Consider the following 25,264-nt stretch of genomic DNA (forward strand, 5'->3'; position numbering starts at 1 on the left):
ATTCCAAATCCCATCACACAACACAAGAGGGAGTTAAAAGAACATCAGATTATGTGCAAGCAATTCCAGTCCATACGAAAAACTATTTTGCTTCTTCTAAACGGGACACTAAAACATGCCTCTGACCAACAATTATTTGAATGTTTGTGATTTCACACCTTTCAACGCCCTATTTCCTAACATTCGAATTGATTTTGGAGTGAAGTAAGAAAAGTTTGGTCTCAGGAATCATCAGCCCATGTATTGAAAATTTAAATCACTATTCTCAACACATCAACCCAAAATCAAAACGGTGGTAACAAAATTGAATTCATCCCCTAACCATATTATACTTCGGAAGTCCCATCCTAAGAAAACACAAAGGAGCCTATAAAGTTGTGAAGAATCGAACCCACCCAAATAGCTAGAGCTAGCTCTAGCTCGCTAACACCATTGGAGAGATAAGAAAACTGATACCAAAATACAAGGCAGAAAGAACTCTAAAATTAAAGTGCAGTTGGACCAAAAAAAATAATTTACTCTGGGAGAATTTGCTCATTATCTGCATCAGCTTCCGTCTCAATTTGTGGCTTTGTTGGACCTGCGCCTGGTGCCTGTTTCTTCTTAATACCACTAACAATATCGTCAATTCTCAGCAGCATGCAGGAAGCTTCTATAGCTGTCTTAAAAGTTTGCGCCTTTACATTATACACATCCCAAATCTGGAAAGGCCAACATGATAAAATTGAGTTAGGCCAGTCATAGAGTAAAACAATTCAATCCAATGATCAGAACATCACGGATATAGGAGAAAAATAAAACTCCTTTGGCATGGCTATCTTCTGAATTTATTATTAAAATTCAAGCAAGTGCAGGATACCAGTTACACTTCTCAAACTCAACAACGTGAGAACAATGGTTACACCACTATCATGAGTTGTTGAGTTCAGGTCAGCTCTCTTAAGAGAGCATAGATTCTCAACCAAGATAGTTGAAATGACGGCACTCCTATATTTACAATTTTCAAATCTCGTGAATTGTGTTCCCATTTTCAGAAAAGGGGCGATAAAGAGGTCTAATTATAACATCACTAAAGCTACCCTAGGCAGAGGGAAAATTGCCGGCCAGTGAATAGAAATCATACCTTACGCTCTTTCATGTCAGTGATTTCACCAGTGTTTCCATCTATGCCTGTCCATGCGTTTTCACCATTGGCATGCTATAAAAGTGGCAGGAAATTGGGAAAATCAACATATTGTTATTCTAAAAAATGAAGTGTCCAGGCTCCAGCATATGTTGTCATACACAAAAAGTTCAATACCTTTCCTTGCAATGCTGTCATGGTTCGTATTACATTCACCCCACAATTCTGAGCCAAAGTTCGGGGTATTGCTTCAAAAGCTAGGGCAGCAGCTTCGTAAGGCCACTGTTTTAATCACATATTCAAGAAAATGAAATTTAGCCACAAAAGCTAAGGCCGCAACAAACATCACAGTTAACAATGAAAATCATGCGGGGTGGAGGTGTGCAATAAATCATGTGAAGAATAACGACTCCCTAAATTTGGCAAAGTCATGGGCCGGGGCCCCACTTGGTACAAGGCCAGGCCAAAATTAATCCACAACCAACAATCATGATAGTTTTCTGTTAGAAAGGTAATAACCATATTATGCGTACCAAAAACTTAGATTATGAGTATTCCACATTCCAATAAAATAAAGAATTAGATACCCAAAGATGGATTAGAATTACCTTTTCTATGCCTTCAACAGAAGAACTCTTCTGCTTCAGCGTAGCAGATACAGTCAACTCAGTAGCACCACCTCCAGGAACAAGTTTTGGATTTTTTATTATGTTCCTTGCTACAGACATGGCATCCTGAATCAAGAAAACAAAAGACATGCTCAGTGAGGGGAAAAAACATCAAAAAGATCCTCCACAACATTGTATCATTAAATTACCTGCAAATTTCTTTCTACTTCATTCAAAAGATCTTTACTAGCACCTCTCAGAAGCACAGTACAAGCTTTTGGCTCCTTGCAATCCACTATAAACGCAAAGAATTCATCCCCTATCTTCTTAACTTCAAATAATCCAGCACCAGTGCCAACATCTGATTCCTGCAACTCATCGGGTCTATTCACAATTACAGCACCGCATGCCTTCGCTATTCTATTATTGTCAGTCTTCCTCAACCTTCTAATTGCACTGATGCCAGCTTTACTCAGATAATGGCAAGCCAAATCACTGAGGCCCTTCTCTGTGATAACCAAGTCAGGTTTGAATTTGATTATCTGTGCACAGATATTCTCAATGTATTCTTCTTCCATTTTCAGTAGGATTCCCCAATCTTCTTCTTTGACCAACTCAGCATTTGTCTGGTTTTCACCTTTTTTGTATTCTAGGGGGCAGTCAAGAAGAATAATACGTGGATTGACAATCTTCCTTCTCATTTTTCCAGGGGCGACAACATCTTTGTTAAACATCACTCCTTTAAGAACCTTTGAATCTTCTAACTGACCACCTGGAACCTTCTCAACCTTTATGTACTTCTTGATGTCAACTTCACGTAAGCCTTGGCCAAGATCAACACCAACGATTGTAGTGGCATCAATTGCTAAATCCTGGAGGTCGAACAATGACATAGCTGAATATATAAAACCACAATATTCCACTAGCCAAAACGTTCTTTAATCTTCAATACTATGAAAAGAGAAACCCTTGAAATAAAAAATAAAATAAATAAACTAGAAAACTTACACGATCTACTTTTTTTAAAATGAAAAATCAGTATTTCAGTGAGAAAAAAGATGAAATAATACAACTAATCCACAAAGCCATAATGGAGAAGGATCATCGTCCAACTTCTAATCATGATTCATGTGTAAGATGGAAAATATATAAACAAATGAAATCATACAACAATGTCACGAGGCAATGAATCAAGATTCTTACAGCAATCAAATCTCCAAATTGACTAGTGAACTTGGTGCCTATGCAGCTTTTGACAAGCCCCAACATAGCAGTGCCTGATACATGATAGTCATTAGTAAAGTAGGGATCTTTCCAATTAATGTTACATTAGTTTTTTATGGGGAAAAAACCACTAATTGTTTGAGAGGAAATATACTGAAGCATCTGGTTTTAATATTGAGTAACTGCAGCATCTGGAGTCTAAGTTAGTAGACATGAATACATGATTATATTGAAGGCCATTTCACTCAACAGCTCAAAGGTAAGGGCATTCAAGTAACTTACGATCCTTCACATCAATGTCCATTGCTATTTTATCAAGCACGGCAAGTGCATCCTCTAGAGCTTTATTATAGGCTATAACAAAAGAAATTCAAGTTCGTAAGGATCACGTTATGATCAATATCCGAGATGAAACCACTGGCTAGAAAACAAAAATTACCCCGGCAAATGACTGTTGGGTGATAATTTTTCTCAATGAAGGCCTCAGCAACATGGAGCATCTCCCCAGCTACAATGTTGAGAATTAAAAATTTTAAATCAAATAGAGCCAACTTATCATCACTAATGTACAGGTCAAACCATTGGGGGGGGGAGCTTCCCACGGGCATTCCAAATGAATCCCCCATATGAAAATAAAGTTAAAAACACCTCACTCAGAATAAATCAATGGTTAATTGTTCAGGGTTTGTTACAAAAATTAAAGCATTACACATTGGTCTAACACATACCAAGCACAATAACTGATGTAGTTCCATCTCCTACTTCCTCATCTTGTGTCCGGCTAAGTTCGATCATCGACTGTCAGCAGCAAAAAGTCATGTCATGCCAGAATGGTAAAGCATTAAACAGCAAAGTGAAAAAGGAGGGAAATAACATGAACAAGCCCTAATGTGGTAGCATAAAGAGAAGAATACAAAAGGAAAATAGTAAGAAACAGAGAAAAAGAACATTGATAGAAAACATGCTTTTGCTGCTGGATGTGCAATATCCAATTCCCGGAGAATGGCATTTCCATCATTTGTGACAACAATCCCTGTTGAATCCAGAGAGAGTAGTCAGGAACTGACTCGAAGCACATCAAACAAAATTAACAAACCCATGTACGCTTCAAATTTTCATAAGATGGGGAATCACTGGATGCGACTTGAAACAATTAAACAGTAACAAAACATTGACAACTTGCGACAGGAATACAAAAACAGCTTCATATAATCATTGGACGATTAAAAGAAAGGGAAAAAGAGGGGGGGGGAACCTCCTTGAGCATCAAGTAACATCTTCAACATAGATCTTGGGCCCAAGGTGGTACGAATAATATCAGCAACAGCCTGCAGGAGAAGTAGAAATGGTATGAAATGACATGAACTTCAGATAAAAGTAAAGCATACGAAGCAAATAACACAAACCTTGGAAGCCTGGATGTTAGCATGGTGAACCTTGCTCCCAGACTCGCGTTTTAGAGAATCTTCTGCTCAATTCACCGACATACAAAACAGTTAGACAGAAAAACAGAATAAAGGGGGACGAAGATGGATCGAACAGCTGGTGAAATCAACACAATCCCCATTTGATTTGAGATCTAAGAAACAGAAGACGATGTGATGCAAGAAAATGAAAAGAAAGAATGAGGGAAAGAGGATTAACTGAGAACGAGAACTGGAGCGTGCATGGTGAGTGGCTTGGATGAAGAAGATACAGGACGTCGAAAACCCTGCGCCAAAACCCTAGAAAAACAGAGGTTGAGAAAGAAGAAAGGTTTGATTGTTAGGACTGAGAGTGATTAAAACTCTCCCGACTCTCTTCGATTTTTCTGTTCCCTTCCCTCTCGTCTCCTCTTTTTTCTTTTTCTGAAAAAAAATAAAATAATTATTTGTCTTCTTTTCTAATTTTCATTTAGTCCTTACAATTTTAAAAGGTTATATTTTCGGTTTTTATTTTGATTTCAATTTGGTTATTTCACAATGTTATAATTTTACGATTGAGTTTTATTTTAATTTGATTTTTTTATATCTTAATATTTATATTTTGAATCTAGCTGCTTCCCTCCATATTCATTTCAGTATTTACTATTAATATAAATTAATTAATTTAAAATAAATAAAAAATAAAATGTTAAATTTTATTTTGATAAGAATGAAGAAGAGTGAAACTTAATTAATTATAATTATGTGAGCGAATATTTAATAAAAAAAATTGGGGTTACAATATCATGGATAAAATTGTAATATTTTGAAATATATGAACTAAAATCTATATTTTTCTTTTAAAAAAAATCAACACGCTCCCTTAAAAAAATACGAAACAACAAGTCAGATAAAAAATTTGAAATGTGTTTTTAGATCAAGTTTTATCGTAACCTACTTTCAAAAGTATAATACATAGTTGTTTCATATTTCTTTTTAGTTCTAAAAAACTTATATTCAGAGATTATAATCAAATATTGTCGAGTTTTATATTTCTTTTTGGGTGTTAAAGGTTTTCAATGTGGGGTAATTGCAATAGATAATATTTTTAAGGATAATAACTAAGTGTATAGCAATATTTTGAAAAAAAAATGTAAATATAGCAAAGTTTATCAACAATAGATTTCTATCGGTAATAGACTTTTACCAACGATATGACGACTCCTACTAGCTATATAGTCTATTATCGATAAACTATTTAAAATTTATCATATTTATAAATTTTTTTTACATTAGACTATATCTACTATTGCTTTAGATTAGTTGCTATATTTGTTATTGCCCCCTTAAATTTTAAAGTTGTGGCATTAAATAATGGGATCTTACGTTTAGAACCAAGTTTGATAGGTATACGAGAAAATTGAAACAAGAAATTCTTTATTTTTTTTAGAAATAGTTATTGATGTCACTTCAAAAACGGCAAAAATGGTCAATGTTACCTATTTAAAAAATGACAAAACATGGTCAATTAAAAAAAAAAACATTTAGAAGGTGTTTTTTTCAAAAAAAAAAAAAAAAAAAAGCTAAAAACATGGTTTATATTCATTAAACTTGACCTTCCTCCATTACAATGAAATCAACAAACGTTGGTCGCAGATCACTTTAAAACTTCTTGTTGGATTTCATATTTCTTTTTTTTGGTGTTGAAGGTCTTATTTTTAAAGATTATGGTCTTTAAAAAGCTTTTCAAATTGGTGAATGGTACCCTGATAAAAAGATAGAAAAAAATGGCTAGTGTTATCCCTTTAAAAAAAGGATCGAATAATGATTAGAGAAAAATGTTTTTGGAATGTGTTTTTTTTTATTTATTTATTGAGACTTATATTCACCAAACTTTAATATCCAATATTATGAAACTGACAAAGTTCGACTGTAGATCAAGTTTTCTCACAACGTATTTATTGATCAGTAGTTGAGTTTCACATTTTGATTTGGGAGTGAATGATCTTTTGTTTAAGAATTATGGTCTTAAATATTTAGGGTTATAGTTTAGAACAATATTTGATGAGTACAAGAAGAAAATAGAACAATAAATATGTTTTTTAAAATAAAAAAGACGAAAAAATGTTCAATACTAGCCCACCATTCAATAGTCAAATTAAAAATAAAATAAAAATAAAAAAAATGTGTTTTTTACTGAAAATTTGGGTTCATACCAAGCATAAACATCTCCAAAATGAAATTGACAACTGTGATCTGTTATTCCGTTTTTCTTTTGCACGACATGCTATCAATGGTCAGATGGATCTCGTTTCTTGGGTATTTATTTAAAGATTATGGTCTTAAATAATTAGGAGCATCTTAAGTTGGAACAATTTGTGATCAATGTATGAGAAAATTAAAATGAGTTAAGTTTTTAGAAATGGCCATTTGTACCACTTGAAAAGGAGTAAGAAATATTTGCCAATGTTACCCCTTTAAAAAAATAACAAAACAATGACCAAGGGATAAAAGGTTACTTAGTTATTTATTTATCTTTACTTAAGAAATGGGTCCATATTCACAATCTTAAATGTCCCCTACCATGAAATCGACAATTATTGATCATAGATTTTATTTTTTCTTTTTTCAAAATATGTTGTCAGATTTTTTTTTTAAGATTTTAGGTCTAAAATAATCCTTGATCAACACGAAAAAATTAAAATGAGAAAAAAGTATTTTAGAAATGGGCAATGGTGCCCCTTTAAAATTAACTAAACAATGGTGTCGGAGAAAAAACGTTTGAAATGTTTTTGTTTTTTTACTAAACACATGGATCTATATTCATCAAATTTAAACATTCCTTGCTATTAAATCAACAAATGTTGACTGAGATCAATTTTTTCCACGAGGTATTTCCAATTATTAATATCGTGTTTCATGTTTATTTTTGAATGTTAAAGGTCTCATGTTTAGGATTATGGTCTTAATATTTAGTGTTTTAGGCTTAGAACTATCTTTGATCGATAAACGAGGAAATTAGAATGAGAAAAAAGTTTTTAAGAAATGGACAAGGGGACCCCTTTAAAAACGATGAGAAAATGGTTAATGTTACCTCTCTAAAAAAATTGCTAGACAATGGGAAGATAAAAAAAAAAAAAACTTTTGCAATGTGTACTATATATATTTTTTAACGTAAAACATGATTTGAAATTTATCAAACTACAACGACCCCACTATGAAATGACAATTGCTGATCAATAACTTGGTTTTTTTCACGACTTGCTTCGATGATTGGTTATTGGGTCGTTTCATACTTCTTATTAGGTGTTAAAAGGTCATATTTAAGAATTATGGTCTTAAATATATGGAGATTTAGGTCTAGAACAATATTTGATAAACATACAAAAGAATTGAAATGAGAAATAACCTTTTTAGAAATGTCTAATCCTACTACTTTGAAGACAAAGAAAAATTGTCGATAATGCTACCACTTTAAAATATAACCAAACAATACCCAAAAAAAAAAATTGAAATGTACTTTTTTTTTTTACCAGAAAACATGTGTTCGTATTTATAAAACTTTAACATCCCTAACCATGAAAGAGACAAAAGTCAATTGTAGATCAAAATTTTTCACGACTTGCTTTCAATGACTAGATACTATGTTAAGAAATCGACAATACAAGAAAAACAGAAAATGTAATAACGATAGATAATTGACATGGAGATTTACGTAGTCACCAAAAGTGTGTTAGCTATGCCCATGAAGAGAGGGAGAGAGTAATTTTATATTAGCAAGATCCCATGCTTGATCATTCGAGAGCCAGATAATAGATTCAAGACATTTTCAACAAAGATAGCTGAGTTTTGTATTTCTTTTCTAGTGTTAAAGATCTTATATATAAGAACTATGATCTTAAATATTTACGGTTTTAGATTTAGAACCATCTTTGATCTGAAAAATAGAAATAATTAATAATAACTTTTTAAAACAGGATAAAAAAAATGGCCAATGTTATCTCATTAGGGGAAGGAAAAAAAAAAAAAAAAAGACAATAGCTAAAGAAACAACATTTGGAATGTTTTTTTTTTTTTCCACTTAAAAAGCTGGGTTAACATTCACCAAACTTAAACATACCACACAATGAAAATGACAAATATCAACCGTTTATTAGTTTTCTTTATGACGTGCTTTCAATTATCCATTTTTGGGGTTCATATTTATTTTTAAGAGTTAAAGGTCTTATAATTAGAGACTATGTTTGAAATATTTGGGATTTTATGAATTTATATACTATAAATTAAAACGAGAAAAATAAGCCTTTTCAAAATGACCAATGACATCCATTTGAAAACGAAAAAATAAATAGCTAACGGTACCACTTTAAAAAAAAATAACCAAACAACGGCCCATGAAAAACTTATAAAGTGTCGACAAATGAAGTTCACAAATGTCGACCGTAACTCAGCTTTTTCACAACTTGCTTTCAATGACGGTTGTTGGATTGCACGTTTCTTTTTGGGTGTTAAAAGAGTCTTGTATTTAAAGCTTATGATCTTAAATATTTGGAGATTTTTTCTTTTAAGAAATGGTAACTGTTCACATTAGGTTTTTGGAGAACCTTGTTTCGTGAAATTTGAACTTTATATTTGTATTGATTTCAATATAGCAAATACAATCAATCTCTAATATAATGTTTCTTTTATGCGTTCAAAATAAACTTTAATATTTAAATTGATAGATCTTATTAGATGATCGACTTTTGGACTTGTTGATCTTCTTTGATGATCAATCGATCAGTCTTCCAGTCTTTGGGCTTTGTTGATATCAGTGTTCGCACAAGGCTTCTGGATAAACTTATTTCATGGAGCTAGTGGAGCTAAACTTGAGTTGGTGTTGATATTGATTTTGATGCGATGTGAATCGATCTCTAATACTTGAACCTCTGATTCTCTCTCGATAGAATGCATAACGTGTGGATGTTCTTGAGTCTTGAAAGAAAGCTAGTTGGAGCTCCTCTATTTATAAAGTTCTTTGGTATGCCTCGTGGGTTTGGGCTTGGTTGGTTCATAGGCCTGGTTAGTTAGACTTGGGTTTGGTTGGTCCATGGGCCTAGTCTTTGGGTTCAATTAGTTGAATTTGGGATTGATTTGATATTTGAGTCAAATTCAACCCACTTAAGGCTTAGTTGGACTTTAACCCGGACTTTAACTCAAATAATAATATCAAATTTGGCTAAATTAATTTTATCCAATTCAAGGGTCAGATGAAAAATGTGGCGTCATCGAAATTTATCTTCAACTCTAATTTTGGACACATGTCAATTCCTAATTGATCCCAAATTTGATGATATAGCTCATTATTAAATCAACATGGTCGAGATCAAAAATCAATTTTTTTCCCAACATGCTTTCAATAATGGGTTGATGTGTTGTTTTTCTTCTATTAAATGTCTTATATTTAGGGATTATGGTCTTAAATATTGAGAGTTTTAGGTTTAGAACAATGTTTGATTAATATATGAATGAAGAAATTAAAATAAGAAAGAAGCATTTCATAGCATCTCAATATTTAAAGCATTTGACTGAACTTTTAACATGAACTTAATATAGATGAACAATTTTCTAATTATATTTTTAGAAAATTGTTAAAAGAAATAAGAAAGAACTCACCATCTCAAATTTTCCAAACTTTGATTATCTTTCATGAACTTTATATGGTTCAACATATAATTTAAGTGTATGTGTTAAAAGAAATATTAAGGTGAAGTTTCTTGAAAAAATCTAAAAATATAATTAGAAAATTGTTCATCTATTTTCTTTTTTAATAATGCATTGGGGATTAAAAAAAATGTTTCTTTTAACACATACACTTAATATTTCTAATTAGATGAACAATTTTCTAATTATATTTTTAGATTTTTTCAAGAAACTTCACCTTAATATTTCTTTTAACACATACACTTAATATTTCTTTTAACATGCTTTCATGTATGACTGAAGAGCGTCATACATGTTTTTTGTTTTTAAAAAATAGAAAAGAAAAAACAATAACTAAACATGTATGATTTTATTTAAAGAAAAACAAAAATAAAAAATCAAAAGGTTATATAGAGAGACTTTAACAACTAATCCTATAATTTTCTAAAATTAAATATTTTAATCTATAGACATTTTTAAGAGGAGTTCTTAATTATTTTTTTATAACGTTTAGGGGCATTTGGATTATAGATATTGTTTCACTATAGATTTTAAACATGAAATTTGAATGTCTAAATTTTAAATGTGATGTATGTGTTTGGACGTGCAAGATAATTAAGCCTGTAAGTTAAATATCTGTGTTCAATTTAATAACTTGTACATAGAAACTACAAGTAAATAATTATTTGATTAAATGTAAGAGAACAATTAAATTTAACATTGATTAATTTATTATTATGTTAATTAATTATGTAATTAATAAAATGAAAATAAATAAATAGTTTTTAATCAAGACAATTAAAATTAACTACTAATTTATAAGTTAATTAGAATATTAATAACTAACAATGATTTATATTAAATAGTTACGCTAACATAAATATTAATGGTTAAGATAGTAATTGAAATTTATTAAGTCTAAATAACATATTTATATTTAATAATTAATTAAAAATTAAAAAATTTACAGATAAAAAAAATGTCAAACTATTTATAGAAATAAATAAAAAAAAGATCGACAGAATTCTAAAATAATTGAATTTTACTCTTTATGTATAATTTTTGTTATTTTTCTACTTTAAAAAATTCTCTAAAATGTAATGAATACTTGATATTAATTTATTAATTAATTAGATTATATTTTTACTATTAATTTATCCGACATTAAAATCTTATCAGTCATGTCAGATGAGTTTTAAAAATCTCTAGATAATAATATATGGGTTTAAAAGTGAGATATTAAATGTCATTGAAATTTCATGGGAAAATCCTGAAGTAATTTATGTTTTTTTTTTTAATTTTTTAAATTATATATAAATTTTATCTTTTAAAAGTAATTGACGAATTCTTTACCTTCACTCATAATTATCAATGCGGCCATTCGAAGGAGAACGAACATGTATTTATTACATAAAATGCTGGGCGGTACGAAAGGGAAATTTGTTAATAGGACAGTGGAAAAAAAAAAGAAAAATAATGCGAATTATACACGTCGGCCAAGGGTGGTATCCACGTCATCCATCTCGAAGGTATCAGCTATGGCAGAAGTACGGAAAACTGAAACTACTAACAAACACAAGGAAAACGAAGCCATCTGCCGGGAAAGGGAAAACCCCTGCGACTGCATATTGACCCTCAACACGAAGCGAAGACGGATATACCAGCTGAAACCTTCGAGCTTCAACAAAGGAACTGACAAGAAACGGAATCAGTCGTTCCCAATTTTCGTTTTATGTTTTATGAATTTGGGGCTGCAATTTGGAGGATTAGTTAGCCGGTGATATGGCGTTGCTGCGCAAATTGTTCTTCCGGAAGCCTCCCGATGGCCTTCTCGAGATCTGTGAAAGAGTTTATGGTACCGTATTTCTGTCTTCCTTCTGTTATTTTTGGTTTGATTCATTCGCCTCCCCTTTTCGATTGTTTGTCTTGATGCGCAACGATGGGGTTTATGCCGCATCAGCTTATCTTTTGTTTTGTGGTGTAAATTCGGATGTGAGAAGGGAAGTTTAGTACATATGGGGGAACGGAATAGAAGTAGAATGTTGTTTGGAGATTCCGTATCTCACAGTCTTCATTTCTCATGCAATCAAGTTAAATAAGCTAGATGGACGAGAAGGCTTTAAGCTTGTACTTGCAGGAAACGTGTCACTCCAGCACTGGATGAGTAATTGATTAATTTAGAATCATTTCTAGGTGGGTTCTTTAAAGTTTAGAATGTTGCCTGATTTTGATTCAGAATGTCTTGTTTGATATATAAGCACGCAAGGATCCTGGTTCTATCCTCTTAACTTTACCCATTTTTTTCCTTTTCCAGAGAACTTGAAATTGAACTTCTGAACGAGTTTTATCTCCAAGGGCACTTTCATATTAGATTCTAATTTGAGAATTGTTACTATGTACTGGTTGACATGCATCTGTGTTTTCTATTACAGTTTTTGATTGCTGCTTTACCACGGATACTTGGAAGGAAGAGAATTATGAAGTTTACTTAGGTGGAATAGTTGCTCAACTCCGAGAACATTTAGCAGACGCATCGTTCTTGGTATTTAATTTTAGGAGATTAGAGATACAAAGTAAGATGGGTGATATCTTATCTAAGTATGATATGACCATAATGGACTACCCTCAGCAGTATGAGGGTTGCCCAGTTCTAACGATGGAAGTGGTTCACCATTTTCTAAGATCATGTGAGAGTTGGCTTTCCCTTGGGCAGAATAATGTTTTGCTAATGCACTGTGAACGTGGTGGTTGGCCAGTTTTAGCTTTTATGCTTTCGGCTCTCTTGATTTATAGGAAACAATATAGTGGGGAACAAAGGACATTGGACATGGTTTATAGGCAGGCACCTCGTGAGCTTTTGCATTTTTTGTCTCCTATGAATCCAGTTCCTTCTCAATTAAGGTATCTGCAATACGTCGCAAGGAGGAATGTAGCCTTAGAATGGCCACCTATGGACAGAGCTCTCACTTTGGATTGTATCATTTTGAGATTTATTCCAAATTTTGATGGAGAGGGTGGTTGTCGTCCTATATTTCGAATATATGGACAAGATCCTCTGCTTGTCAGTGATCGAACTCCTAAAGTTCTTTATTCAACTCCAAAAAAAAGCAAAAATGTCCGTACTTTCAAACAGGTAACGTGATTCCTTAATCTGTATTTTTCAGAATCACAAGTTGATTGAAAACATATCTCATATGATTGTTTCCAGAAGCATTATTTTTTCAAATGATAAAGGGTTAAGATTCTTAATATATTGCTTTCTTTGGCCAATATGAGCCTAGCTTAGCAGTTAAAGTATCTCTACTTTTCTAAGTGGTCATATATTTGAATTCCCCACACATTATGTAATATTCTAAACAAACGAGTAAATTATTTTCTTCTCATAGCATCAAAGCTGGTCAAGAAGTAAACTTTGGCTTTCGGGGACTGTAGTCTGGAGATAGGGATGGGCAGCAACACCATGTGTGGGGATTTGAAACCTAATTCTGAAGTGTAACATGATAACAACTACTCATGATAATAAACAATATGTTGAAGTGCAATGATCATAAGTAACCAGATTTTTTTTTTAATCTCTTTTGAAATTTAAAATTCTACTTGTATTAAATGGTTTTGGTTGTTCAGCGTGAGACACCCTTTATCCAGTAGGAGATTTAACGTTGGGGTGCTCCATGATTCATGGTAAATGAGCTTTTTAGGGAGTCAAATTAGACCATAAGGTCTGGAAATAATGATTTCATCTGGAAAGAGAAATTCATTTCCTCAACTTTTCCTATGCTGTTGCCCTCTTGGCCTAGTAAAAAATAAAGCTTACTGATTGGGAGTTGATTCTTTTTATAAAAACACTTAAGATCCATGACTTTATCTTGTACCCTGTTGCAGGCAGAATCAGAACTGGTTAAGATTGATGTTAATTGCCATATTCAAGGTGATGTTGTTCTTGAGTGCATCACCTTGCATGACGACATGGAATTTGAAGAGATGATGTTCAGAGCAATGTTTAATACTGCTTTTATTCGCTCTAATATTTTAATTCTCAACCGTGAAGAAATCGACACATTGTGGAATGCTAAAGATAAATTTCCAAAAGATTTTCGAGCAGAGGTATGCTTGTTTTCCCTGGCATGATTATCTTGTCCTGCTTTTCTTGCTTATTTTCTTTGCTCATCAATTGAATGTAGATTCTTTTCTCTGAGATGGATGCTGGAACTAGTACTGTTGCAAACGATATACTTTGCATTGAGGAGGAAGGTCTCCCCGTGGAAGCATTTGCTAAAGTGCAAGAGATCTTCAGTCACGTGGATTGGTTAGATCCCAAAGCAGATGTTGCCCTTAATGTGCTTCATCAGATGAATGCCTTAAATATAGCCAACGAGAAGTCAGACAATTATTCTCTTTGGAGTACGCAAGTTAGTCCTTTACTTCAGTGTACAAGTCCCAGAAAACTTCCGCAGAAGTTCATATTGGAGAACAAAAGTAAAATCTTAGAGAAGGAAGAATCTAGTCCAACATCTAAATTTTCTCCAGATGCTGCTAAAATTGAACAGAACAATGAATCTGATTCAGTATTCCAACGTGTGCCTCAATCTCCAGAGTCTTTTCCACTCACCTATGACATTTTGCAAGATTCTCCAAATTCAGAGGGAAGCGATAGGACCTCATACAGTGCTTCGGTTGGAAGCCACTCATTTATTGATTCTGAAGGAGAAATAGATGTTTCTCATCTGAAAACTGCATCTTCATCTTTTCCGAACTCAACATTGGATGTTTCTCTTGCACCTGAATCTCCTCAGACTAAAAATTTATATAGAGAAACAACCATACCACCACCTCCTTCTCTTCCCCAACTTTCCACGGATATTTCTGCTACAAATGTTCTACCTCCTCCTCCTACTTCAACTGCATCACCAGCTCCGTCTAATCACTTTTCAACTCTAAGACCAGATAAAGCTTCATTCACTGAGGAAATAAAAATCTATTCAAAGGATCAAAATCAGTTATCAACCACCAGCCCCCCCCTGTCTGTAGCCTCTGCAATTAGTCCCTCAATACAGTCTTCTCCACCACCTCCTCCACCACCTCCTTCAACACCTCCTTTGAAGGATACCATACCAGTTAGAGTTAAAGCTTCTCCGACAACATCCCCTTCTTTGTCATCGACAGTAGCTTCCCATCCTACAATTACATCCTCCGTGCCTCAACCACCACCACCTCCTCCTCCTCCCACATCCACTGTAAATCATAAAATTTCATTTCCAATCCCTTCACCTCCATCACCTCCTCCTCCTCCTCCAATGGTCGTTACAAATGCTAAAATTTCCTCTCCAATGCCTCCACCACCACCTCCTCTTCCTATGACGTCGAAACAGGTTGAAAGTACTACAACATTTGTTCCTCCACCACCACCACCACCACCACCACCACCGCCTATTCCTATGACATCCAGGCAGGTTGGAAGTACTTCAACATCTTTGCCTGTTCCTCCACCGCCGCCACCTCTTCCGTCTAGACAGGTTGGAAGTACTTCAACGTCTTTGCCTGTTCCTCCACCGCCGCCACCTCTTCCGTCTAGACAGGTAGGAAGTACTTCAACATCTCCATCTGTTCCCCCTCCTCCACCACCGCCTGCTTCCACCAAAGGCTCCTCTTCACCTGTTCCTTCTGCTCCCCCTCCTCCTACCCTTTCTGGAAGAGGGACTTCAAAATCAGGTGAACTGTGTCCTGGTTCTCTTCTTGGAAATGGTTTGTCTAGGTCTTCCTCTCCTGTGCCACCAAGTGGTCCTCCATCAGGTATAAAGGGACGGAGTTTGTCACGTACGATAAGTTCAAGAACACATATAACCAAGAAACTGAAGCCATTGCATTGGTTAAAGTTATCTAAAGCAGTACAGGGAAGCTTATGGGCTGAAGCTCAAAAAACTGGTGAAGCTGCCAGGTATTCCAACCCTCAATTCTAGTCAAGTCTTGAAACAAGTCAAACGATGCTTCTGGACCAATGAAGTTAATATTTTTTGTAGGGCACCGGAGATTGACATGTCAGAGCTTGAAAGTCTTTTTTCAGCGGCAGTTCCTGCTTCTGATCAGCACAAGAAGTCGAGTGGACGTGGTTCAGTTGGCAATAAACCTGAGAAAGTACAACTGGTAATTAAATTCATCTAGCAGTTGATTCTGGGCATCATCTAGTTTAGAACCATTACCATTCTTGTTATACTTTTGATACAATAGTTTTGTTAGTTGTTATCATGTCATTTTCGGTAGGTTATGAATTAAATTCATCTAGCAGTTGATTCTGGGCATCCTCTACTTTAGAACCATCAGCATTCTTGTGATACTTTTGATACAATAGTTTTATTAGTTGTTATCATGTCGTTCCCCGTAGGTTATGAATTATTGCTATAAAAAACTATTATAATAGAGGGATGAATCTGGTGACTGAATGACATCACATCATTTGAAGGACATTATGAAATTATATAACAAACCATTTGAAGGGCGCTATATAAACATTATGAAGGATATTATGAAATTATTTGACAACGCATCATTTGAGGGATGAATCTGGTGAGTGGATTTCATCTGCTGTCTGATTAATTATTTCCCATTTTCCCCCCTAAAAATATATATTTTTTGAAATGGTCATCTTGGTTGCTTTTCCTAATCAGTAGTTTGCTGCTGACAAGATATTGCTGTAAAATGCAAATGTTAGCATGGTTATCATTGCTTTCTGCTTCTTCTCCTAGTTATAATTAATATCAACTTTTTTGGGGATTCCTTAATGCTATGTTCGATTACCTGCTATTTGCACAGATTGATCACAGGCGAGCTTACAATTGTGAAATCATGCTTTCAAAGGTCAAGGTGCCTTTGCATGATTTAATGGTAAGATGGTTTATCTTTGTATGTCTTTCAATGAAGTTGAGATAAAAATATGCTTCAATTATCTAATCATCATTTCTACTTATCATGGTACTAAAGGAATGATTCACGGCAAAGCCATGGAGGCTTGTCTCTCCATTGTTGTCCATTGTCGTTGAGCATTGTTCTTGCAGTCTCAATTTGATTAGATTTTAAGATTTGTCTTATATTGTTGTCTAGTTTCATGTTAGCGTTGATGAAACAAAATGAAAACTTCTTGAGTGTAATAAGAACAATAGATATAGGGTCAAGATGTTTGTTTGGTAACATAATAGGGATGTTAATTCTATGCATTATGTTGTTTCTTTTATTAGTTTCAATTGTACTGTAGCTCTTTTTCTAATGTTTGACGTTTGTAGTGGAAGAGGATTTATTTCTTTGCATTCTTCAATAAAAAATAATTTGCTTTTTAAAAGAATGCAGCTAATTAGTATTGTCAATATTTTGTGTGTAATGCATGCTCAAGTTTGTTGGTAATTTATTCTTATTAACTTTAAATAGCATGCCTTCTTGGGTAATGGTGGCAGAGTTCTGTGCTTGACCTTGAAGATTCAGCTCTGGATATCGATCAGGTCGAGAATCTTATTAAGTTTTGTCCGACTAAGGAGGAAATGGATTTACTTAAGGTTGGTAAATTATCAAAATTGATAATCCTTGTAAACTTGAAAGGCCTTGCCTCCTCTCTTGGTGAAGGCACTGTAGGCCTTTTTAATGCTAATAATTTAAGTACTTCTAAGTTTGGGATAAACTCAAGTGGTAAAGCAAATTATGGATAACTAATGCTGGCTTGTTCATGTGCAGGGGTACACCGGAGAAAAAGAGAAGCTTGGAAAATGTGAACAGGTTCTTAAGGAAACTTTTTCCGCATTTCTTTAGCGAGGTTTTGATTGCTGCCCAATCATGGATGACATGTGTAACACATGTTTATATAACTGATACATGAAGCATATAAAATTGCTTTTTAACCACATTTAATGTAATTTTTTTTACTGCTCAGAAGATAAGGACATAATACTGAATTGTCTTGAGGCAATTTCTTAATTCTCCAATGACAGTAGTACAGAAGCATTGACAAGGATGAGGTTTTTCTCAAAGATGAGAATCTATTTATGTACTTCAAGATATCCTGAAAAGAACAAAGAAAATATTTAATTATTATATAAGCCCTAGTTTATTATTAACATGGTGATCTGTAAACTTTTAAGTAAAGATATCCTGAAATATTAAAGCTGGCTTTGAAATGTTTTCCCTGCAAATTAGTTGGAAATTTTACTGTTCAATTTGATTAAATTAATTCACGACTTAATCAGTTAGTTGGAAATTAGTTGATTATTGAGTTCAATTGGACCTTTTGGCTTCAGTTGCTTTGTTGTTAACCTTATTGTCACTCTCATATCATTGTAGTAGATCTATTCGGTTCAAATTTTCATATAGTGATGCTTGAAAACTTGTATTGCATTTCCATCTTTCTATTCTCATCCACGGTCTCTCATTTTAGTTCAAACTGCATCGCTTACCAATTTGGAAAGTTACATTCTTCTTTCATTTTTCTTTTCTTTTTCTTATTTTTTTTTAATAAAAACAGTTTAGGTTTTGATTTTAGAACTGACAAAGGGTTTTTTTTTCCCCCTCTCACAGTTCTTCTTAGGGTTGATGCAAGTACCTCGTGTTGAATCTAAACTTCGAGTCTTCTCATTCAAGATACAGTTTAGCTCTCAGGTCTATTGCCTTACCCACCACAGCCACACATACATACGAATATACATGGAGATAATCGGTTAAATAACTAGTTACTTCAAAATCTTAAGCTGATGGGTTACAGTAAATTTAATTACATCAACACTTCAACACTTATCTCCTTTGTAGGCTTGAATATTGTAGAAGGTCTTAGTGGAAATCAATATTAATTGAGGAAATGACATTAAAGGGGTTAGAAAACAGGACCTCCTACTCCAATAGCATGTTAAATCACCACTCAAGCCAAAAGTTTAAGCTGATTAGTTTTGGTGAATTTAGTTATATCATTACTTCGGCATAATCATTAAGCATCCCTCTTTAATTGTCATGCAGGTCGTGGACCTCAAAAAAAGCTTGAATTTTGTTAATTCTGCTGCAGAAGAGGTAATTCCTGCTCTGCAATTCGGAGCTCCTATGTGGCCAATCCACAGCCCGTGATTCTATGACATGGATTTGGAATTCTTATATCTTTTAATACTCTTATTACAGATAAAAAGTTCAGTGAAGTTGAAGAGAATCATGCAGACAATACTATCTCTAGGAAATGCTTTAAACCAGGGAACAGCAAGAGGTTAGTTGATGTTACATCTATATTCTCTGAAGTCAGTCCATTGCAGCCATTCATTTATCGTCATGAAGAAAATACATGAATTTATCAAAACATTTTAAACTTCTTGTTTTATAATCATAAAAGTTTTAAAATTTTGTCTTCCAGCAGAACCTTGTCTTTTAATCTGAACTCCTTTTCTTCTTTTGCTTCCTATAAACCTCGCTCACAATAATATGTTTAATCTGTACGTTTTATTAGGTTGAATTTCCTCTCTTCCTCTTCTCTCTCTCTGTGCATGGAAAGATTATCACGCTCATCCTAACTGAAATATCTCTTTTGTGATAGTCTCATTGACTTCATCTACTCATGGTTGTTGGCTCCTTTTTAGGCTCTGCTATAGGATTTAGGCTGGATAGCCTTCTTAAACTGACAGAAACTCGTGCACGAAACAACAAGATGACTCTAATGCATTATCTTTGCAAGGTGCAACTTGTTCTATCTATTTCCTTATGAGCATGATCTATATTTTGTTAGTTTACGACTTTGCATTGACTATCACCTGTTGAGGCGTAAAATACAATATGGGATTTTAAATATTGTCTACTAACAATGTGTATCTCACTCTTTAACCACATTTTCTCGTCTTTGTAAAAGTTGCTATGACACACTAACAAAATACACACAAAAAAACGATCTGCTATTGTTATGTATCTCACTTTTTAAGTAGGAATATAACTTGTGGCCAGAAATGAGAGAGGGGAAAAGAAAAAAGAAAAATAGGTTAGAAAACCATGTGGGTTGGATGACATTGACACCTTCTCTAAAATGATAAAAAAATGGACAGTGATGGCCACTAAAATCAGGAACAGGGGCGTGAGATCAATTGAGAGATGGTTATGGGAATTCAAAATTACGGTGATGCCTGAAATTTTCAAATTTACCATTGGTAGTCAAAATTTATAGCTGGTTATAAACTTACAAAGATAATGAATTAATTTAAGTGGTTCCATGTTGATTTCAAGCTGAATTTCTTGGTTCTTGCTTTAGAACCAGTAGATGGATATTGGAGAGAGTTAGGTCTCTTGTGTGCTAAAATTTGCTTACATTAAATATAGTAGTGTATTTTAGGCCCATTTTCTTTATCTTCATCTCAAGTTTAGGTACTCTATTTTTTTTAACTGGCGTAGTGTGGTCCTCTAAAACTAGTTTTCTGAGTTTATTATTTATTAACGAGTGTAGATACTTGCTGACAAACTGCCAGAAGTTTTGGATTTTTCTAAAGATCTTGCAAGCTTGGAGCCTGCATCAAAGGTACTCTCTCTTTTAGTTGGTTTTGGACTTGTGTGTGTATGTGTGCGGAGGTTGCCTCCTGGACTGAGAAAGGCTCGATTTCTGTCCAGGTACAATTAAAGGTTTTGGCGGAGGAGATGCAAGCAATTAGCAAAGGGTTGGAGAAAGTTGTTCAAGAGTTGTCTACATCTGAAAATGATGGCCCTATATCCAATAATTTCCGAATGGTATTAAAGCTCACTGATTTAGTGTGCACTTTTTCCCCCACTGTGAAGCTAATATTCATAGTTGTAAACTATCATCGTCTCTTATTCTTCTTGGGATCTAGGGAATATGGTCTTTAATGAGTTTATTTGAAGAATTTATCCATTCCAATGAGATTAACAATCTCAAGCCTCATTTTTCTTGGTCTTCTCTACTATGCAACATGGCCTGAACGTTAGTAGGTGGTTTTGGCTAAGTTTTGTTCATCTTTTTAGTTTTCTTTGATGTTCTTTCTTTGCTGTGCATATATCTTGATTGATCAAACTATATCACCGTAGCCCTGTTAGTAGTTTTCTAATGGGAAAAACTGTCCTTTTCATCTATTTTCTAAAATAATTCGGCCTACATGACATAGATTTGAATGTACTCTTAGTAGTCTGCTCTAATAAAAAAACAACCACATACTACAAAATATAAATTTTTATGAGAAATTCTCTATCCAACTTATTAAGAACCATAAGCCCAAACCCAAAGGTCTATATTCCTTGAGCTGGGAGCTTCTGCAGTGAATTTTTTAAAATCATTTTTTTAGATAATTTTACCAGTGCTCTCTTGACTTCATTTCCCTCTCCCTCTCTGGTGGTTCAGGTTTTAAAAGAGTTCCTTCGTTTTGCTGAAGCTGAAGTGAGAACTTTGGCTTCACTGTACTCTAGCGTGGTAGGTGCTGCTTCTTAGTGCAGTGTTCATACTTTGATCCTTTAGTTGGATTAGGTTATTGCTTATGTGGAATTTGATAATTTGCAGGGTAGAAATGTAGATTCTTTGATTCTTTATTTTGGAGAAGATCCAGCTCGCTGCCCCTTTGAACAAGGTATTTGTTCATTATAATTAAAAATATATATATAATAGATGTTAACCGGGAGATGGTTAACAGCATTAGCAAGCAGCAGCGGTCTGGATAACTCCTTACAGTGTCGTTGTTGATCTAACATTTTACCCCCAAATCATACTGCAGTTATGTCAACCTTATGCAACTTTGTGAGAATGTTTAACCGAGCCCACGAGGAAAACTGCAAGCAGATTGAGCTTGAAATGAAGAAAGCAACCGAAAGCGAAAAATCAAAGACGGGGCACTTGCACAAGAGGACGAGTACGAGACAGTTATCACACTCCCAGATCGAGATTGGCAATGTCAAGTGAAGTAAGTTAGCTTGTCATGTTCCTTCAAGTAAGCCCTCCAGATCTACAAACATTCAACACAAGAAAATTAGTTTTAGTGGAAGATTATCTACTTGTTGATGTTGAGAGAGGAGTGTAGCACATACCACATAATGACAAGTTAATTTGGCTTCACGAGGTAACATTCTTAATACGGTTCCATGGTGCTTTCGTCTATCAACGTCCCGCTTCGTTCTCTTGATACGGTTACCACATACTAATTGGTATCGTTATGTGCATTGCAGCAACACTGGCAGATCACGCTTTATCCTGTTGTTCAATGTGCTGAACAGGCTGCTTGTATCGAAACTGAACAAATTCTTTTGTGTACATAATTGTAGCAGAATAATACAGAGGATAGAAGAAAGTCAAATTTCCAAGGTTGCTCTATAATTTGAAGATCCTCTGGTATTCTTTTGTTTGGGAAAATTTTCATCCAAATGTATATTTACCTTTACCATTCAAAGAAAGTTTTGTGTTAAGCTTGTGTACTCCTTAGTTGCTGATCATTCATTTATTTTATTGACACATTTGGTCCACTCCCCCAAATTTACTTTCTATATTGGCACATTTCTATTGGGGTAAGAAAGGTCTTTTCTTACAATGTTTACTTTTTTTTCCCCCTATTTTAATTAATTTTAAAGTTTTAAGCTTAGACCTATATTTCTTCATACCGTTTTCTACATCCTGCCGACATACTGAAGGGTGTCATAACTTTTCCTTCTCCATGGGTGTTTTTCTCCTGTTGTTCTAAGTGGCTTAAGGTTCTATTTATGAGATTCATGTTTGCTCATCTCTTGAGACGTCTTTTTGGTTGTGTGAGCAACTAAATGATGGTTTTTTTGTCCTTATTTTTCTCTATTTTATTTGTGCCCTGATATCAGGTTATGAGGTCCTTTATCTTTAATGTAATTTGATATCTTTGGAAAATAAAAATACATTAAATTTGAAATTAAAATTTTAATTTAGATTGTTAACAAATGTTTATTTTGATATAGTTAAAGTGAGTTTAACTCAACGATTATTGACATGCGCTTTCTTTTTAGAGGTCGGAACTTCAATCATCCATCTGCGAAATACTACTAAAAAAGTCTTTACTTTGATGTCAACTATTAAAATAATCTTCTCTGTTCAAAGAACGTTCTTTGATTTAAGAGTTTGTTAATGATATATATATCTGGAATATTTATTTTATGGTCAAACTTTTAACAATATTAAAACTTTACTTACTCACTTTGGCATCATTTCTTAAAATTAATATAAATTTATCTTTTTTCTGTTAAATTATTAATCTAGTCCTTGCTCTGAAGTTTGTATCTCTTTGATAATTGAGTTTTTAAAAATATCCACTAAATCTTTAATTTTTTTTAATTTTACATGTCTTAATTTTTTTAGGATAAATTACAAAAACTACACTTGAAGTATTGTCATAGTTACAATCACACTTTTAAACTTCCAGCTATAAGAATTAGACTCCTAAACTTCTACAAGTATTAAAATTGAACCCTCAAGCTTACAATAATTGTAGAAATTGAACCCATAAATATTAAAAATTGAACCCTAAAACTTATATAAATGTTATAAATTATAAATCACGTAAGTTTGATGGTCCAATTTGATCTAATTTTATTGCTCATTTAAGTTTGAGAGCTCAATTTCTAAAATTGAAAGTTTAAGAGTATAATTGTTATGCAGTATCATATTTTAGGGGTAATTTTTGTAATTATTAATTTCTTAAAAATATCGAAATGAATCAATCTATTAAATATAAATTTGAAGTTTATGTTTACTGGAATTCAAAACTTTCAATTTCTTTTGTGTTATTTGATAGTTGTATTTTTTGTAAGTAGAAAGTTTAACTCAATGCCCATCCTGAATCGATATTTGTAAATAAATATTATTGTGAAATTGAGAAAAATATAACAAATAAAGAATTATATGGGTGTATATGTTTTTAGAGCCAATCTTAAAATTATTTTAAACAATCTAACCTTCTATTTCTTTATACCATAGGTATTGGTTTGGGCAGCTCAACCGGTTATCCAACAAAAATGTCTATGTGACCATTTTTTTTTAAAAAAATAAATTGCCATTATTTTTTACTATCTTTTAAAAAATATGCATGATATAGGCTGTAATTTAATTGATGTAGCCTAAACTGTACTTGATCTATAACGTCTCGGATTCATGATTTGAATCAATATTTGAAATTCAGATTTGACACCTGATAGTCCCGACAAAGTAATCCTTGCTTATTTTAAGCTAATTCGAAGAATGAAGACTATCCTCATAAACTAAGACGGAGTCTTTTTAGCATACTTTATCTTCACTCACGTAGACTATTCTCATAAACTAAGACTGAGCCTTTTTAGCATATTTTGTCTTTACTCACGTACTTCTTAGAAAAAATTTTAAGAGGCTAACTATGAACAGCTCCAAACTAATCACGCCTAACTATGAAGTTTTTATGATTAAGTCATTGAAAAGGAAGATGCACATTGTTGGTAGGTAGTAATTTTCAATTCTTTTAAACCTTCTTAACCATACTTTTCATATCCTCAAAAACTCTCTCATTCGGTTGTAATCTTGGTTCATTCAGGTCCCCTTTTAAATTTGGAGCATCAAACTTTTGGGTCAATATGTGATCTAAGCTTTTGAGTCAAGCTTTTCGTGGACAAACCAAATAAAAATTGGTTGACATGTAATGCCCCGAGTTTAAGAGGAGGATATGTACTGATATTTCGGTGTCAATGTAATTTCTTCCTTCATATGAGATGGTACTGAATGCTCATAATCCATTAGTATATTGTTCATAGTTTTTAAATCTATTTCTAACATCAACGTTCCAATCTACAGAATTTCAAGGTCACGAATGCGGGTGACATTCTCTGTGATATTTTTCTCTATTTGGTTTGGAAATTCTATTAAAGTTGAAGAATTAAAATTTCAGTTTAGCTTATTAGTAAAATTTTATTTTGATCTTTCAAAAAAAAAAAAAAAAAAAAAAAAAAAATGAAAGAAAGAAAGAAAGAAAGAAAATATTTTGACGAACTATTGGAACATTTTAATTTTCCATTATTCAGCGTCATTTATCTAATTTCGGCAAAAAGTAAATCGTTATTCTTTTATTTCCAAGAAAATCTTACATATGCTTGGATTTTTTAAATTAATATAAAATTATTTTTTCCATTTAAATTATAAATTTAGACATCGAACTTTGATGTTTGTAACTCTTTCATCATTGAATTTTAAAAAATGTCTAATAAATTTTTAAACTTTTAATTTTGTATTTAATAGGTCTCTAAATAAT

At 33.3% G+C, this 25,264-nt stretch overlaps 2 protein-coding genes across 3 annotated transcripts; one reads left to right on the forward strand and one right to left on the reverse strand.

Moving 5' to 3' along the window:
• Positions 1 to 214: 214 nt before the first annotated feature.
• LOC120071706 (T-complex protein 1 subunit gamma) lies at positions 215 to 4,795 on the reverse strand. The gene is made up of 13 exons (XM_039024086.1): positions 4,600 to 4,795; positions 4,362 to 4,423; positions 4,211 to 4,283; positions 3,921 to 3,988; positions 3,684 to 3,753; positions 3,395 to 3,463; positions 3,238 to 3,309; positions 2,935 to 3,008; positions 1,941 to 2,603; positions 1,732 to 1,857; positions 1,301 to 1,405; positions 1,124 to 1,198; positions 215 to 701 (listed from the first exon to the last, which is right to left on the reverse strand). The coding sequence occupies exons 1-13, from the start codon at positions 4,622 to 4,624 to the stop codon at positions 516 to 518; spliced, it is 1,668 nt and encodes a 555-aa protein (XP_038880014.1). The 5' UTR covers positions 4,625 to 4,795; the 3' UTR covers positions 215 to 515.
• Positions 4,796 to 11,482: 6,687 nt separating this feature from the next.
• LOC120070991 (formin-like protein 13) lies at positions 11,483 to 22,493 on the forward strand. Of its 2 annotated transcripts, XM_039022964.1 has the most exons (18): positions 11,483 to 11,895; positions 12,473 to 13,173; positions 13,923 to 14,144; positions 14,222 to 15,975; positions 16,058 to 16,181; positions 16,848 to 16,919; positions 17,483 to 17,581; positions 17,757 to 17,798; positions 18,594 to 18,674; positions 19,026 to 19,076; positions 19,182 to 19,263; positions 19,631 to 19,725; positions 20,482 to 20,553; positions 20,643 to 20,759; positions 21,385 to 21,453; positions 21,541 to 21,607; positions 21,752 to 22,093; positions 22,200 to 22,493. In XM_039022964.1, the coding sequence occupies exons 1-17, from the start codon at positions 11,823 to 11,825 to the stop codon at positions 21,934 to 21,936; spliced, it is 3,906 nt and encodes a 1,301-aa protein (XP_038878892.1). In that variant the 5' UTR covers positions 11,483 to 11,822; the 3' UTR covers positions 21,937 to 22,093; positions 22,200 to 22,493. The 2 variants fall into 2 exon arrangements, with proteins under 2 accessions (XP_038878892.1, XP_038878893.1); XM_039022965.1 differs by lacking the exon at positions 12,473 to 13,173 and having other exon boundaries at positions 11,484 to 11,895.
• The last annotated feature ends 2,771 nt before the right edge of the window (positions 22,494 to 25,264 follow it).

Source organism: Benincasa hispida, chromosome 2 (genome assembly GCF_009727055.1).
Source record: "Benincasa hispida cultivar B227 chromosome 2, ASM972705v1, whole genome shotgun sequence".
In the NCBI taxonomy this organism is placed as follows: Eukaryota; Viridiplantae; Streptophyta; class Magnoliopsida; order Cucurbitales; family Cucurbitaceae; genus Benincasa; species Benincasa hispida.

Coding starts and splice junctions, on each gene's coding strand:
- LOC120070991 (XM_039022964.1), top strand. CDS start 11,823: ATGGCGTTGCTGCGCAAATTGTTCTTCCGGAAGCCTCCCGATGGCCTT. Junction 15,976..16,057: donor AAAACTGGTGAAGCTGCCAG/GTATTCCAACCC, acceptor TATTTTTTGTAG/GGCACCGGAGATTGACATGT. Junction 19,264..19,630: donor AAACCAGGGAACAGCAAGAG/GTTAGTTGATGT, acceptor GCTCCTTTTTAG/GCTCTGCTATAGGATTTAGG.
- LOC120071706 (XM_039024086.1), bottom strand. CDS start 4,624: ATGCACGCTCCAGTTCTCGTTCTCA. Junction 3,464..3,683: donor TACATCAGTTATTGTGCTTG/GTATGTGTTAGA, acceptor TCAACATTGTAG/CTGGGGAGATGCTCCATGTT. Junction 702..1,123: donor CTGACATGAAAGAGCGTAAG/GTATGATTTCTA, acceptor TGGCCTTTCCAG/ATTTGGGATGTGTATAATGT.